The sequence below is a fragment of the Bacillus rossius genome, chromosome 5, assembly GCF_032445375.1.
Source record: "Bacillus rossius redtenbacheri isolate Brsri chromosome 5, Brsri_v3, whole genome shotgun sequence".
Lineage (NCBI taxonomy): Eukaryota > Metazoa > Arthropoda > Insecta > Phasmatodea > Bacillidae > Bacillus > Bacillus rossius.
Genome location: NC_086333.1, coordinates 27,151,872 through 27,170,665, shown reverse-complemented (window position 1 = coordinate 27,170,665; position 18,794 = coordinate 27,151,872). Strand labels below are relative to the sequence as shown.

At 36.0% G+C, this 18,794-nt stretch overlaps 1 protein-coding gene across 1 annotated transcript in view; it reads left to right on the top strand.

Annotated features, from left to right (window-relative positions):
* The window catches only part of LOC134531661 (DNA repair protein RAD50-like), a 280,275-nt gene that overhangs the window by 174,914 nt on the left and 86,567 nt on the right, over positions 1 to 18,794 (top strand). The window contains exon 18 of the mRNA XM_063367439.1: positions 18,097 to 18,248. Coding sequence (XP_063223509.1) covers positions 18,097 to 18,248 — 152 coding nt within the window. The remainder of the gene's footprint in view (positions 1 to 18,096; positions 18,249 to 18,794) is intronic.

The following is an 18,794-nucleotide window of genomic DNA, read 5'->3' as shown; positions in this document are numbered from 1 at the left end:
ACTATTTTTTTTAGTTAAATACAAAGCGTCATATCTTTCGTTTAGGACCTTGTGGTTGGATTTTTATATTTCAGTTTTAAACGGAGAAATAAAATGGTTTTTTCAGGTCCTGTAATGGGCGAGTGAAGCTATTTCCTGCAAGGAAAACAGGGCGCGCGATCTTGTTGCTGTCCGTCGGCATTAAATGTTTCGGCCCAGACAAAAAGTATGAAAAGTATATTTTGTTAAGAAATGTTACAGCTTTTTTTTGGTACATGGCTGATGTTCGGCCAATACTTGGTATGAGACCTGGAATCGTTTTAATATAATCCAAGTTTTTTAAATATGTACCTTCTTTGACCTTATATGATTTAAAGAATACTATTAATAAATACTATTTTTTTTAGTTAAATACAAACCGTCATATCTTGCGTTTAGGACCTTGTGGTTGGATTTTTATATTTCAGTTTTAAACGGAGAAATAAAATGGTTTTTTCAGGTCCTATAATGGGAAGGGTGAAGCTATTGCCTGCAAGGAAAACAGGGCGCGCGATCTTGTTGCTGTCCGTCGGCATTAAAAGTGTCGGCCCAGACAGAAATTCTGAAAAGTATATTTTGTTAAGAAATGTTACAGGTTTCATTTGGTACATGGCTGATGTTCGGCCAATACTTGGTATGAGTCCTGGAGTCGTTTTAATATAATCCAAGTTTTTGAAATATGTACCTTCTTTGACCTTATATGATTTAAAGAATACTATTAATAAATACTATTTTTTTTAGTTAAATACAAAGCGTCATATCTTGCGTTTAGGACCTTGTGGTTGGATTTTTATATTTCAGTTTTAAACGGAGAAATAAAATGGTTTTTTCAGGTCCTGTAATGGGCGAGTGAAGCTATTGCCTGCAAGGAAAACAGGGCGCGCGATCTTGTTGCTGTCCGTCGGCATTAAAAGTGTCGGCCCAGACAAAAATTCTGAACAGTATATTTTGTTAAGTAAGGTGACAGCTTTTATTTGGTACATGGCTGATGTTCGGCCAATACTTGGTATGAGTCCTGGAGTCGTTTTTATAAAATGCAGGTTTTTGAAATATGTACCTTCTTTGATCTTATATAATTTAAAGAATACTATTAATAAATACTATTTTTTTTAGTTAAATACACAGCATCTTATCTTGCGTTTAGGACCTTGTAGTTGGTTTTATATATTTCAGTTTTAAACTGAGAAATAAAATGGTTTTTTCAGGTCCTGTAATGGGCGGGTGAAGCTATTGCCTGCAAATAAAACAGGGCGCGAGATCTTGTTGCTGTCCGTCGGCATTAAAAGTGTCGGCCCAGACAAAAATTCTGAAAAGTATATTTTGTTAAGAAATGTTACAGCTTTCATTTGGTACATGGCTGATGTTCGGCCAATACTTAGTATGAGTCCTGGAGTCGTTTTAATATAATGCAAGTTTTTGAAATATGTACTTTTTTTGAATTTAAATAATTTTAAGAATACTATTAATAAATACTATTTTTTTGTTAAATACAAAGCGTCATATCTTGGGTTTAGGACTTTGTAGTTAGATTTATATATTTCAGTTTTAAATGGAGAAATAAAATGGTTTTTTTCAGGGCCTGTAATGGGCGGGTAAATCTATTGCCTGCAAGGAAAACTGGGCGCGCGATCCTGTTGCTGTCCGTCGGCATTAAAAGTGTCGGCCCAGACAAAAATTCTGAAAACTATTTTTTGTTAAGAAATGTTACAGCTTTCATTTGGTACATGGCTGATGTTCGGCCAATACTTGGTACGAGTCCTGGAGTCGTTTTAATGTAATGCACGTTTTTGAAATATGTACATTTTTTGACCTTATTTAATTTAAAGAATACTATTAATAAATATTCTTTTTTTAGTTTAATACATAGCGTCATGTCTTGCGATAAGGACCGTGTAGTTGTATTTTTATATTTCAGTTTTAAACGGAGAAATAAAATGGTTTTTTCAGGGCCTGTAATGGGCGGGTAAATCTATTGCCTGCAAAGAAAACTGGGCGCGCGATCTTGTTGCTGTCCGTCGGCATTAAAAGTGTCGGCCCAGACAAAAATTCTGAACAGTATATTTTGTTAAGTAAGGTGACAGCTTTCATTTGGTACATGGCTGATGTTCGGCCAATACTTGGTATGAGTCCTGGAGTCGTTTTTATAAAATGCAGGTTTTTGAAATATGTACCTTCTTTGATCTTATATAATTTAAAGAATACTATTAATAAATACTATTTTTTTTAGTTAAATACAAAGCGCCATATCTTTCGTTTAGGACCTTGTAGGTGGATTTTTAAATTTCAGTTTTAAACAGAGAAATAAAATGGTTTTTTCAGGTCCTGTAATGGGCGGGTGAAGTTATTGCCTGCAAGTAAAACTGGGCGCGCGATCTTGTTGCTGTCCGTCGGCATTAAAAGTGTCGGCCCAAACAAAAATTCTGAACAGTATATTTTGTTAAGTAAGGTGACAGCTTTCATTTGGTACATGGCTGATGTTCGGCCAATACTTGGTATGAGTCCTGGAGTCGTTTTTATAAAATGCAGGTTTTTGAAATATGTACCTTCTTTGACCTTATATAATTTAAAGAATACTATTAATAAATACTATTTTTTTTAGTTAAATACAAAGCATCTTATCTTGCGTTTAGGACCTTGTAGGTCGAATTTTATATTTCAGTTTTAAACAGAAAAATAAAATGGTTTTTTCAGGTCCTGTAATGGGCGGGTGAAGCTATTGCCTGCAAGTAAATCTAAGCGCGCGAACTTGTTGCTGTCCGTCGGCATTAAAACTGTCGGCACAGACAAAAATTCTGAACAGTATATTTTGTTAAGAAATGTTACAGCTTTCATTTGGTATATGGCTGATATTCGGCCAATACTTGGTATGAGTCCTGGAGTCGTTTTTATAAAATGCAAATTTTTGAAATATGTACCTTCTTTGACCTTATATAAATTAAAGAATACTATTGATAAATACTATTTTTTTAGTTAAATACAAAGCATATTATCTTTCGTTTAGGACCTTGTAGTTGTATTTATATATTTCAGTTTTAAACGGAGAAATAAAATGGTTTTTTTTAGGTCCTGTAATGGGCGGGTGAAGCTATTGCCTGTAAGTAAAACTGGGCGCGCGAACTTGTTGCTGTCCGTCGGCATTAAAAGTGTCGGCCCAGACAAAAATTCTGAACAGTATATTTTGTTAAGTAAGGTGACAGCTTTTATTTGGTACATGGCTGATGTTCGGCCAATACTTGGTATGAGTCCTGGAGTCGTTTTTATAAAATGCAGGTTTTTGAAATATGTACCTTCTTTGATCTTATATAATTTAAAGAATACTATTAATAAATACTATTTTTTTTAGTTAAATACAAAGCATCTTATCTTGCGTTTAGGACCTTGTAGTTGGATTTATATATTTCAGTTTTAAACGGAGAAATAAAATGGTTTTTTTCAGGTCCTGTAATGGGCGGGTGAAGTTATTGCCTGCAAGGAAAACAGGGCGCGCGATCTTGTTGCTGTCCGTCGGAATTAAAAGTGTCGGCCCAGACAAAAATTCTGAAAAGTATATTTTGTTAAGAAATGTTACAGCTTTCATTTGGTACATGGCTAATGTTCGGCCAATACTTGGTATGAGTCCTGGAGTCGTTTTTATAAAATGCAAGTTTTTGAAATATGTACCTTATTTCATCTTATATGATTTAAAGAATACTATTAATAAATACTATTTTTTTAGTTAAATACAAAGCGTCATATCTTTCGTTTAGGACCTTGTGGTTGGATTTTTATATTTCAGTTTTAAACGGAGAAATAAAATGGTTTTTTCAGGTCCTGTAATGGGCGAGTGAAGCTATTGCCTGCAAGGAAAACAGGGCGCGCGATCTTGTTGCTGTCCGTCGGCATTAAAAGTTTCGGCCCAGACAAAAAGTATGAAAAGTATATTTTGTTAAGAAATGTTACAGCTTTCTTTTGGTACATGGCTGATGTTCGGCCAATACTTGGTATGAGACCTGGAATCGTTTTAATATAATCCAAGTTTTTTAAATATGTACCTTCTTTGACCTTATATGATTTAAAGAATACTATTAATAAATACTATTTTTTTTAGTTAAATACAAACCGTCATATCTTGCGTTTAGGACCTTGTGGTTGGATTTTTATATTTCAGTTTTAAACGGAGAAATAAAATGGTTTTTTCAGGTCCTATAATGGGAAGGGTGAAGCTATTGCCTGCAAGGAAAACAGGGCGCGCGATCTTGTTGCTGTCCGTCGGCATTAAAAGTGTCGGCCCAGACAGAAATTCTGAAAAGTATATTTTGTTAAGAAATGTTACAGGTTTCATTTGGTACATGGCTGATGTTCGGCCAATACTTGGTATGAGTCCTGGAGTCGTTTTAATATAATCCAAGTTTTTGAAATATGTACCTTCTTTGACCTTATATGATTTAAAGAATACTATTAATAAATACTATTTTTTTTAGTTAAATACAAAGCGTCATATCTTGCGTTTAGGACCTTGTGGTTGGATTTTTATATTTCAGTTTTAAACGGAGAAATAAAATGGTTTTTTCAGGTCCTGTAATGGGCGAGTGAAGCTATTGCCTGCAAGGAAAACAGGGCGCGCGATCTTGTTGCTGTCCGTCGGCATTAAAAGTGTCGGCCCAGACAATAATTCTGAAAGGTATATTTTGTTAAGAAATGTTACAGCTTTTATTTGGTACATGGCTGATGTTCGGCCAATACTTGGTATGAGTCCTGGAGTCGTTTTAATATAATCCAAGTTTTTGAAATATGTACCTTCTTTGACCTTATATGATTTAAAGAATACTATTAATAAATACTATTTTTTTTAGTTAAATACAAACCGTCATATCTTGCGTTTAGGACCTTGTGGTTGGATTTTTATATTTCAGTTTTAAACGGAGAAATAAAATGGTTTTTTCAGGTCCTGTAATGGGCGAGTGAAGCTATTGCCTGCAAGGAAAACAGGGCGCGCGATCTTGTTGCTGTCCGTCGGCATTAAAAGTGTCGGCCCAGACAAAAATTCTGAAAAGTATATTTTGTTAAGAAATGTTACAGCTTTCATTTGGTACATGGCTGATGTTCGGCCAATACTTGGTATGAGTCCTGGAGTTGTTATAATATAATGCCAGTTTTTGAAATATATATCATATTTGACTTTCAAATAATTGTAACATTACGTATAAAAATGCACTTTTTTTTAATATTATTAATTAGCTTTACGTTTTGCCTTTATGACTTCGTAGTTGTATTTTGGTTTACATTTTGTCTATTTTATGTTTGGGTAAATGTTTTTGAAACGCGAAAACTGTCATGGTCACAATGTATGTGTGCGTCTGTTGCTGTTGCTGTCCAAATGCATAATTTTGACTCCGGTAATTTTGGTGCTCAAAAAATTCAAGTAGTTCACCGTTTAGTATAAGGAAATAATGTAACAATAGTGAAACCTCACAAATATAATCTTGGAGTAATCTATAAATGTTTTCTCTTATGAAGCTCATACAGTATAGTTCAATAGGAAACACATTAGTTGATGCAACAAATTATTAAATACGAATTTGTTTTAAATGAGGTACTTTAGCATGCAACGCTATCTAGTCCCATAGTTTAATTATAAAAAACAATGTAACTAGTCAAGTATTAAAATTGTTATTGATTGTTGGAACTAGTGATGGCCCGATATTCAATATTCAATATCGGAAATCGGTAATATCGGCACATTTTTCAATATCGGACATCGGTAAATACTTGCGATATTTTGATAACCAATTTTTGCTCTCGCCAATAATACTTCTCACATAAACTTAACCGTAATTCCAAGCTTATTTTCCGCGGGCGTAATTTATCTTTCTTCACGTCACCATATTACCTAGTAATTCCAAGCATATTTTCCACTGAAACAATTCCAAGCCTATTTCTTCTTTCTGATACTGCAATGCATCCCGACAGTACAATTCTTCCATGTGTACACAAATCCCAGTCATTAGTGCATATTAATTTGTTTCAGATATTCGCAAAATGTTTTCGCTTGATGAATTTTCATAGTTCACTATGTGTACATAAATTGAAAACATAAACGAAAATAATTATGATATTTAATTTAATAAGTGGTGTAGCCGTAAGTAAACATGAAGAAGAATAAAGTTGCTGCTTGATATAACAGGCATTTTCTTTCCGTGTCGTTTCATGGTCGCCAACTGCTGTTCTATACAAAGACGTTATGTAAGTTTTACAAAAGCTAAAATATGAAACGTGTTTAAGTAGGGCAAGTTGCAGCAAAGGTATTATGTTGGCTATATTGAGTGCATTGCCAACAACATAAATAAAGATGTGTGGTTTTATAAACTCTGCAGTACGTTTTAAAGTTGTATTGAAATTACTTTTCACGTATTTTTTATTAGAGTTAACACAGTAATATGCGTTCACTTCTGTTACTATATAAATGGTTTTATTGGATTGACTTCACAGTCTACATTTTAAACAAAGTGTATCAGCAGCCTGCACAACAACAACAACGGAAGTCGTTAAAAAAATAACAATGCTGCCAACATTAACACATAACATCCTCTTCCACTAACAGAATATTACCAAAACCAGAATCACTTATATTACGTACCTATACTAGGACGATACATATAAAGAACTAAATCGGAATTGTCATCAACACTCCCTCCCAATTCCACATTACATTCTAACAAGATTTAACTTCTCAACAAAATATTCAAATTTACAAGCAGGCAGTCCCTTGGTCATGATATCTGCTATCTGTTCAGCAGACTCTACATAGATTAATTTCACCTTTCCTTTCCCTACCAGATCTTTGACAAAATGATACTGTACATCAAAGTGCTTAGACCTTTTGGTCTCTAATGACTTAGCAATCTTAATGGTTGATTGATTATCCTCATGAACATTAATTACATCAGCCACATCTACTACTTCTTTCAGCAAATTGTGTACGAAAATGTCTTCTGTTAAACATCTACCTATAGCATAGTACTCTGACTCACTGCTACTAAGTGCTACCACACCTTGTTTTTTTGAACCCCAGCAGATAACATTGTTATTCAGTTTTGTTACAAAACCTGAAATACTTTTCCTATCATTTGTGTCAGAAGCATAGTCAGCATCAACATATGAGGATATAGTTAATGTGTTACAATATGACTTTGCTAACTTCAAACCTATGTTAACTGTATATTTAAGATACTTCAAAACATGTTTCAGATGTCTCCAATGGTTGTAAGAGTAACATTTTTGGAATCTACCAAAGTATGATACACTGAAACATAAATCAGGCCTTGTGCAGACTGTAAGATACATTAGGCTGCCTAACAGCTCTTTATAAGGCACCTTAATCTTACACTCTCCATCACATGACAAGTTAAGTTTGGGCTGAATTGGAACTTTACTAGGTTTACATTCTATCATGTTAAATTTTTCAAGAACTCTCCTAATCAAATCACTTTGACTGAGAATTAAGCTTCCATCCTCACCTTTGAGGATGTCCATGCCCAAAAAATGCAACTTTTCATTCGAACTCAAATCTCTCATGCCCATCTTAGACTTAAGAGCAGACTTAGTGTCTTCGAGATCTGCACCAGAATTTGATACTAACAGAAAATCATCAACCCACACTAAGATATAAAAAGTACCCCTATGGTACAAACAAGGATCAATTTTTGATCGCATAAAACCCAGGTTGATCAATTCACTATTTACATAGTCATTCCATGCTTTAGGACTTTGCCTAAGCCCATATAAGGCTTTGTTCAACTTAAGAACTTTATCGTCACTGCACTGTACACCATCCGGTGGTTTCATATACACAGGCACTGGTAATTTGCTCTTCAAAAAAGCTGATCGTACATCGAGCTGGTGTAGCTGAAGACCTCGCTCAACTGCAACTGAAAGCAGAACTCGTAGCGTTGTCATCCGGGCAACTGGAGAAAATATATCTTCATTTTCCAATGTTGGCTGTTGATACCCACGAGCAACAAGTCTGGCTTTCTTCTTCGTAGTTCCATCCACACTTTTAGAAGAGAAGATCCATCTACTGTCAATAACAGATGCATCCATGGGTGCTTCAACCACTTCCCAAGTTTCATTACTTTCTAAAGATGACAGCTCCTCATTTAGTGCTTGCCTCCAACCAGCATCTTTAACTGCATCTTTGAAACTGTTAGGCACATCTGAAGATACTGATAATGCCAGAACATCGACAGCAAAGTTGAGCTCAAAATCTTCCAAGTACTTTGGTAGTTTTTTGTGCCTAGAAGATCTGATTCCAGTTGATTCATCGTACACACCCTCAGGATGAAAACCAATGAAGTCACCATCACCATCATCATCAGACTGATTGTTTTCATACATTTGTGTGTCATCTCGTGCAAACTGAGGACATACATCCTGTGTTTCATTTGGAATGTTTGAAGTAACACCTTCTGATGTTGCAGTATGTGTAATACTACCTGAGGATGGGCTTTCAGTATACCCAAGCTCATCAAAGATCACATTTCTTGCAAATTCAACATTTTTCTTTTCAGGATTCCACAGTCTGTAACCATTGTCACAATACCCGGTAAGAAATAACCTTTTAGATCTGTCACTGAGTTTTCCTCCATCTCTATCTTCTTTATGAATGAATGAATATGCAGGACATCCAAAAACTTTTATCTTTGACAGATCAGGCTTATGGTTATACCATCTTTCAGCTGGGACAATTCCATTCGGCAGTGCTGATGTAGCCAGTCTATTTGTGAGGTAGGTGGCGGTCATAATAGCTTCTCCCCACATCTCCTTGCCAAAGTTACTATCTAGCAGGAGACACCTAGTTTTCTCCAAAAGCGTTCTGTTGATTCTTTCTGCCATTCCGTTTTGAGATGGATTTCTGGCCATAGAATAACTAACACTGATTCCTTTCTTTTCACAAAAGCTCTTAAAATTGGAAGACACGTATTCACCACCTCTGTCACACCTTAAATTCTCTATGCGAGAATTAAACTTAGCCTCAACCATAGCTGTGTACATCTTAAATTTTTCAAAGACTTCTGATTTATTTCTCAGCAAATATGTGACACAGAAATGACTATAGTGATCAATAAAAGTCACAAAATAGTTAAACCCATCATATGTTGGTGGGGATATTTTTCCACACACATCAGAAGACACACATTGAAGTACTCTCTTTGCTTTGCGTTCTTCTGGTATAGCCTTCAGATAGGGTAGCTTAGTTTGTTTACCTTTCAAGCACACATCACATAACTCAGTGGGATACTTGGAAGAATGTCCCATTCTTCTATGCATCACATTGCTTGACACAGCTTTCACCATGGCTGCATTAGCATGCTCTGGTATGAGATGCATCTTAACTACATACAATCTTCCAAACACTTGTCCCAACATAACCTTACGACCACACACAATTTTAACACAAGAGTTTTCAAAACTTACTTTACATCCTTTCTCTTCTAACTTACGGACTGAAAGTAAGTTAAATGCCAAGTTCTCACACACTAAAACATCCCTAATCTTTATGTTTTCACCTCCTTCAGACATACAAGAAATATTTCCTTTGCTTACAGCTTTCAATGACTCACCTGCCTTAGCCACATTAATGTCGAAGTTCACATCAGTTCTATCACTTAGATATTTTTGATAGCAACTTTTAATGATATGGCAACTTGCACCACTATCAATAACAAAAATAACTTCTGTTAGTTCACCATCATTCATTGCAGGCTGTTCACTGTCCACATGCCCGCATGACGAACTTTCTGTATCGAACGATGTCAAAAAAGAAAATTCCACCTCATTTGTAGTTGCAGCAGTATCCTTATTCTTCAATTTTGGACAATTAAATTTCATGTGTCCCTGTACTTTGCAATAATAACACTTTCCATTAAAACTTCTACCTGGAACATAATTACCTTTGTTATGCTTATGCTGTGAATACTGATGAGATTGTCCTCTTAATCCCTTGTATGCTGCAAAAACGTTTTGTGGGCTTTCATCTTTCTTCAGAAGTCTCTCTTCTTCTGCTAATAGAGTATTTTTCACATACTCAAATTTCACAGCCGACTTATCTTTATTATACAATATATCCATGGCAGATACAACACTATCAAAATCTGAGGGCATTGCCACCAACAATTGATTAACCATTTCATCTTCCTCAATCTTTCCACCAGCCACCTTGACTTCCGAGGCCATAGACTCGAATTGCTGTAAAAATTCTTGAAGAGGCTTTTCTTTCTTGTATTCCAGTTTCCGCCAAGCTTTCTGTGCAGTCACCATGGATTTCATCCCACGTTTTTCATATGTAGTTGCTAGGGTGTCCACAATTTCTTTTGCCGTGATTTTATTCATAATCATCGGCAACATGTTGTCTGCCAATCCTTGGACGAGAAGATTTCTAGCTTTGACGTCTTCTTGCTTAAATCGTTTAAGATCAGCTTCTACCGTCGGAGGTTCGGTTGTCAACATGTGTAATACTCCATTCTGTTCCAACAGTAACTTCATCCGATAGAACCAGTTACTAAAGTTTACACCATCAAATGGTCTAATCCCAAATGGTACGTTTGCCGCATTCGCCATACTTGAATACGACATGTTTCACCAAAGACCATACACTGATAATAACCATACACACGAGTCACATGAAGCCCTTAACCAAAAACTGCATATTCTCCATAAAACCAACTATATCTCTTGAACAGAAGTTGCCTACTGGCTCTGGGCCCATAACCTATTAGAGTTAACACAGTAATATGCGTTCACTTCTGTTACTATATAAATGGTTTTATTGGATTGACTTCACAGTCTACATTTTAAACAAAGTGTATCAGCAGCCTGCACAACAACAACAACGGAAGTCGTTAAAAAAATAACAATGCTGCCAACATTAACACATAACATCCTCTTCCACTAACAGAATATTACCAAAACCAGAATCACTTATATTACGTACCTATACTAGGACGATACATATAAAGAACTAAATCGGAATTGTCATCAACATTTTTAACATGTTTTCGCACCAATAAATGGAGTGATACACTTGAACAATGGTCTCAAAATTTGCTACTTGAAGACCTTTCTTTCTAGCGTGTCGTTTACCGTGATGAAATTTTACAAAGGGTACAATAGTTTGATGTTTTTCGGACGGTATTTTTCGTAGATTACAGTTGAGACACTGGACTAAGTACATGCAGTGACTCGTGATTCATACATTATAAGCAAATGCACTAGAGACTTATACCGGACAGCTACAAGATTTCTCAACATTTCTCCACAAAAATCTGAAGTTTGTTTCCTTGTAGTTACAATATGTTTTTTGCATACTGTAGGTAATACCTACACCAGAATATTGCTTTATCTGGCCTTGAAAAACAATTTAATTTTTTAAGACCTTGAATTAAGAGAGCTTATTTGTAGGCCATTATGATAAATTCATTATTAGTTTTCATTAAAGTGAATTTACTATATTTTAGAATTAATAAAAATAATATACATTCACATAAGTTTGGTTTTTTAATATTTGACATTTTTCATTATTGTCTCTAACAATACTCCAGAACCACAATTTTATAGAATCAGTGTTAGAAATGAGATAGGCCTATTATCGGAATATCGGGTATCGGGTATCGGATAGGTAAATTTGGAAATATCGGAATCGGTATCGGTATCAGGTTTTTGGATATCGGGCCATTACTAGTTGGAACCATGGGAGAGAAGCTCTAATTGCGGAGACAAGCCTAGTTTGTTGATGTGATTTTGGGCCCATCTGCTAGATAGTAGCTTTCATAATATATTACTAACATATATTGATTGTAAGAAGTAATGCATGAGCTGTTATCAGCAAACAAACCAGTAAAATTGAATTCATTTAATTTTGGTAGCCACACATTTTGTGGTTTGACATACCAGAAATATTGCATCTCCTACTTATTTATATGGAACATGCTTTTTTATTACAAAACAGCATTAAAGTGTTTTTCGCACAGTGTAAATATCTGTTAATAAGCAGTTTGTCATTCTCCCACGTCGTTGAAAAATGCCTGGCTGGAATCGGGTAGGACTTTTTGTGAAAGTTTTCACCCAGCTTGATCTCTATACTGGCCTGATAAATATTGTTTAACCCTGGCTTGTCTGAAAATACATTTCGATAATTCTTTAAAACTTGGAAAAACTTTTTTACACTGATTTTCAATCATTGTGACTTCGGTTACGACATTACTTAAATCTTCTTCTGTCGCTATCATAGTATCCAAATATTGGTACATTTATACGCATAATAATTTTCTTTGTGAATAAGGGAAATACATTTATCCGTGATTTCCCATTTTTCCGTAGTAGTAGTACTAGATTATCCATGACCGTAACCAACCATCTACCGGTCTAATATTATTTTACAGGTGGTAAGAAAATCTACACTTAAAATAATGGGCTTGGCTAAACATTTTATGATTATCACGGGCACATGCTTTGTGTTACCTAAGCCCTCTATTTCTAGTAATGTTTGTCGATTTATAATGGGACTAGCCCTCGACGTTACTCCCAAAATCTTTTAATTCGCCACAAGTATTTGTGGCAAATTATCACTGTACTTTCCATCGTTCAAACACAATCATCACTGATGCATGAGATTTCCGCACCACTATCCAATAAAATAATTATTTTGACTCCATTTACAGTGAGTATGATTTCGGAACTTAAGGCTTCATTCAAATGAACTGCAGCTTCACCTGGTTTGTTTAGTAAAAATTCACGCTCATTTTCCTTGAATGTAATCGTGTTTATTTGTGTTGGCGGCCATGTAATGTTGGTATTCTCATTGCCCGGTGGAATAAAATACATGGTGGCTCTTCCTTACCCAGCATCACGTCCTTCTTTTGCGAAACCGTTTCTTTTTTGCGACGGCACAAAAGTTAGCATGAAAACGTGATATTGATTACTGGACTTGTTTGTTGCATTAGGTGTAGATTGGTCACTAGTATTTTTAGTGTTGGGTTGTTTCGTTTGAAACCAAACTGCCCTTTCCTGATGTTGATTCTTCGGCGGTTGTTCATACTCACGACTATCCTGTCGTTTATCGTTCGTGTTTCTATTCCCTTGATTGTTCCAGTAATTGTAATTACATTGTCGACCTCTTTATTGTACCAATTATTCTTAGAGTACTTTACATTTAAGGTGTTTACCTGCAGTGGTTTCTGTACGTTAGTGTGTTCGTCCCTTTTATTTCGCCAGTTCAGATATAACAGTGCGGACTGATTAGGGTTCTTTCATTCACTATTTTCTTTGCTTGTGTTAGTCCGGTCAAGTTTTTCAAGTCTGTCGTATGTAAGTAGTTGTTTAAAGTCAACTATTCTGCTATACTGTGGTCCCGTTATTTGGAGTTGGTACTTAACTGGCAATTGCGACAGAATCAAGGCAATGAATTCATCTTGCATATTGCTGTCTAAGTAGCGAGTATGTTCGTATATGTCACTTATGTGTAATTCAAAATTTTGAAATTTCTTGTTTTCAAATTTTTCAGAGTGTAGTTTTATCCTGAGATTACTTTAAATTCTAGTACTCCAAAATTGCTGAAGAAATATTTTTTGGAAAGAATTGTACTCGGTAACTGTGTCTTGGAGTAGTTCCCACCAAAAATATGCAGTGTTTTTGAAACAATGGCTGGCACATTTTAGTTTCTCCGCATTGGTCAGATTAAACATAGTGCAATAATCTTCAAATTGTCTAAGGAATATCTTAGGATTTTCAGTGCTTTTTCCTGCATGCGTCGGAATATGGTCCCACCATTTCCTAGCCGGGTGGTGTAGTGTTAACATGGGATCAGTAGACATAGGTATAACAGTCCTATTTGTGGCGGTTTGTTCTACATTGACCTCTGTAGAACTGGCTACACTGGTGTTTCCTCTCGTGGTGCCGCATATTTCATTCATGTCTGTGAGTCTCGTACATAACGCAGTGTGTTGTCTCACTTCTATTTCCATTTCATCTATTCTGACTTCCATTCTATTCACTTTACCTCCTAAATCTTCTTGTGCTTTGTTGATTATCTCTAATTCTTGACAAACTACAACTACAGTAGAACCCCGATTTAACGAAGTGCTATTGTTACCGAAAATGTTTACTCTAAATCGATGTTTCGTTAAATCCGATTTACCGATTTTCAATGACCCCCGCACTCATAATCGCGTCCCTACGTTTCTATATCGTAGACAGGGTCGACGCCGATATCTTGTGCTACCGTGCTATCTCAGCTCTCGCTCGTACGGCCCCCGGTTCGTACGTACACCTCAGTCGTACGTACAGATTTTCAGAAACCGTGAAAAATTAGGCAAAAAAAATATGAAAAGTGTAAGAAATACGTTAAAGTTTATTAAAATACAGTCGCAACCTGCAGCGTTTATAACAAATACGAGCTACATACACATTGCGTCACAGTAAAAAATTAAAAAAAATGGCCGCAAATTGATGGAAATTTACCATCAATAGCGCGCCGTACGCTGAGAAAGGTAATTAATTGTACTCGGTCAGCTGTTGTTACGGCGCGGCGTAGCCGCAGCTCTCTGTTCGCTGAGCTGCGCATGCGCAGTATAACACACTCAACGCTTCGCCCAGATTCGTGACCTTCCATCAGCAGCCAGCCAATATACGCGAGCTTAGCAGAAAAAAAAATAAAAGCTCCACCGCCCGTGTCTCAGTTTTGTCCAGTTATAATACCAGTAACATAAACGAATCGTCAAAAAAACGTAACAAAGCCAATATCCAAAAACAGTAAATAAAGTCATGTAAAGTAGAATCCCGCCGATGCACGCGGCAGTGTCTAGCCGAGCTCGGCGCGTCCACTATCGCACGAAAAACCGTCTCAACTGTCATGTTATCTTACCTGCCCGCACGCACGAAAAGCATCTGCGGGATTCTACTGTACCAATAAAAAAGCTAAGCAGGTAGTGAACAGGCAGTGTAGTTAATTCCAATCGCAATCTGTAGTCAAAATCTAAGAAGAAAAGCATAAAATCGAAGTCCGAACAGCAATTATAAAAAATGTATTCCAAAAACTAAACACTGCGCACAAAGCTCTTACTGAGAATAATGATAATGGCGTATTGGTGTGACGTGGTCACAAGTTGAAAAAACCTGGAGAATGGGAAAGGGAATATTTGGAAACGTGTGATTATTGGCTAGCACTGTTACTATGCGGGCGTCATTGGAAGATAACGTGGTGAGTCAAGCCAAGGATAAAGGAGGGGGAGGGGGATGCGGACAAAGAAACCCTTCATGACGTCATGTGTCGCGGACAGTCTATCTATCCAGGCGCGCGAAATGGCACACACCTACCTACGCAATTCAGTTACAGCGCCCGGAGTTTTTAAGCAATTTGAACAATTTTTTTTATTTTTTCGTGTTTGGACAGATGATGCAAAGGCACATATTAATATAAAGTACCTCCATTCTATTACTGACACCACAGAGTGTATTTTTAATAAGTTTCCGTTACAATTTACTTTCATTTTTTGGAAATATATATTATTATTTTAATAAATTGGTGTTTTTTGATGGTTCCTGAAAACCTTTACGTTAAATCGCTGTTTTCGTTAAATCCGTGTTCGCAAAATCGGGGTTCTACTATAGAGTTTTCTTTACATTTACTTTGGTGTTCTTTCAATGTCTTGTTAACATATTCATCCAGACAAGGTACGGTGTTTTCTAACTTTTCTATACGCGTTTGAACAATGGAAAAATTATGTTCCATTTCTTGTTGTGTTTGGGTTACTTCTGCTTGAATCTGTTTCGTTTCCACTGCTATCTTGTTTAAAGCTCTCTAATATATTGCTATTCTCTTGTTCCTTACGTCACGTTCCTGTTTATCTTCCTGCATAAATTTAAACAGTTGTTCTAGCATCACTGTTTGAGCTCCAACTACCGTCACTGCTGCTCCTACTTCCTGTTGTGTGCGTGTAACGTTTATTTCCTCCATTTCGCGTCTCGTTTCCATGCTAGTACCCTGTTCAATATCTTCGCCTTCTATCATCTCTCTAGGATCTCTCTCAGAGTTTGAGCTAGAACTATCTTTACTTCCCCTCAAAAAGTATGGTTCTCGTCCTTCTTCTGACATAATTCAGTAGTACTAAATCCTATCTTGCGTACTCGTTGAGTGCTAAAAACTGCTAAACCTATGTAACAATCATTCTTCTCATGCCTACAGAGTGTGTCAGAAACTGGACTAGATATATTGCTAGTATCGTTCTTCTTGTGCGTATACATTGGGTGTCAATAACTGTGGAGTTGCCCCTTGAGGTAATAGTTCGAAAGACATATATGTACTGACTAGTGTACCTTTCTACTCTAAACGCAAAACCACAGCACAAGTGAAATGAACAGAACTGTCATAATCTCTATGACTTTAACCTGAAATTTAAATAAGGTAATAGTGTTCAATATTTAATTTATGTTTAAACATTTTATCAGGATCATAAAATAATCTTAGAATAAAATGCAAATTAAGTGTAGAATATTGTGTGTAATTATCAAGGGTCAGAGTACTCGGTGACAACACACTCTTCCACAAAAACATAAACAATGTACACAATAAACACTATCACTCATAAACCTTTTTTCTTAATTCTAATTTAAATAACAACAGGTGGTTTCGGTTAGCACGGGCTCAGTTCTGTCAATACTATGCTAATTCTCTCGATTAGCTATCAAAACAAACATTGCAAATCATTATTTGATTATTTCATATTTCTCATAATCAAAGGGAGATCAGTTACATGTTCTGCATCTATGGTGTTCTTACTTAACATTTATGGAGGTGGAACTTAGAAGGTAGTTCACTAGTTTTTAAGTAAATTGATTCAAAATAACAATATTGTCATGGGACAGATAACTACTTTAAATCATGGAAGTATAGTGTTGTGTTCGACTATAATAAGGGGTACGAAGATTCAGGCGTTTACTTGGGGAAAACGACCCACCTCAGTTAGACGTATACCGGAATGTGGTGACGTCGATGACCCTCTTGGATTTGGTCTCCATTCTGCAATGTCGAACTGTAACGGCGGATGACGGGAACGTACTTCCTTCAGGTTTGGCAGTTCTGGATCGACTACTGCTGATACAGCAGGAATTGAAGTTCAACTCTGCAGTGATGTCCTCGAGGTCTGCTATTCCGTGTTACTCCGCCAACAGAACGACATCCCTCCTTCGGGAGTTGGACTGACGTAGATTCTTTGTAGTTTCTTTTATCAAGCGGCTTTGTAGTAATTGGCTAGTCACAGCTGTATATTTGACAGACAGGTCTAGGATTTTCTCTTGATGCTGTACCTCTTCATTTGACGTTGTAGTACCTTAAGACAATTTATTTATTTTTTAAAAAGTTTCGTAATTATTCTTCAATTATGTCAAACTCTTGTTATAAAAATGTAGAATGTCAGCTGAATGGCACTTCCTTTGACTTCTTTTTATTTGTTGTAACAGTAGACAATTATAAATATCTATATTACAGATATTCGTCGGATCAATATAATAACGGCTTCCACTGCTTACAATAAGTATCTTGATCTTAACCAGAAGGCTTTCATACAGGAGCTAGTTTTCAGATATCTTTTTGGTACAAATATGGAACAATTACTTCAGTTTTCCAAAATGGAAACTTTTTTAAAATGCTGTTCATTATTCTCAAAGATATGGTGTAAAAATGAAAATAACACCGACAAAATAAAATATATAATCAGAATAAAAGGGCCTAACCACCATTAGCAATCAGCCTTGTAAGTTCAACCTCTTATAACACAATGTAAGCTTAAAAACATAAATTAACATTGGTGGGTTAAAACAAAATATGAATAATCAAACAACCCCAACGCTTAGAGAAATAACTGCAGGCAAAACATATGTTATTGCAGTAAGGAATTATAAAGAACAATTGTGCTAAATTCTTGTAAGGCAAGGTATTTTTAATATATTTATTTATTTATTTATTTATTTATTTATTTACATGTCTCGACTGAATCCAAATCTACTTGCCTCAAACAGTGTGGCAGGAGTGTTGTTGTATGGTTGCAGCTGACGGGCAAGATGAGTGCAGTGCCAGCTCTGCTGCGAGCCAAGGAGGGTCGACTAGAGGCGCTCCAGAAGAAGTATGACAACTTGTTGCAGCTGCAGCCAGCGCACAAGCATTGCCGCCAGCTGAAGACTGTGGACATTCCCGCAGCCAGGTGAGCGCGTGCATCTAGTCTAGTGTTTGAAAGCAGGAATGGGGTGATGGGTTTTAAATAGGCCTGTGCAAAAATTCAAAATTTTGAATATAATACAAATAATTAATTACTTTTATTTGATTCAACCTCGAATACTAACACTTTGAAATAACAACTATTCATTTGCTTATGAATACTTGACATAGCATACCTCGTGAGTTTGTCATTTACCAACATTTACTGCGGAGATTAAGTCCTCTGTGCGATATAAATACACTTTTTTGTTGTTTAATGGGATTTCATAATCAAAAACATAAACCATAAGTGGCATTTTAAATATGCAACTAGTACTATTGAAAGTTTTTTTTCCGCTACTGTCTCGCTAAAGAGAAACGAAAAAAATTGCGTAAAAAATTTAATACACTGAATATTTGAAATTTCAAACTTGAAAACAAATTATTATACACATGGAAGGGGGAAAAATTAACAAACATTAACAGCCAAAAACTATAACACCACAATTACAAACACTCCATTGAGATGGGAGTTTAAAGAAATAATCATAGT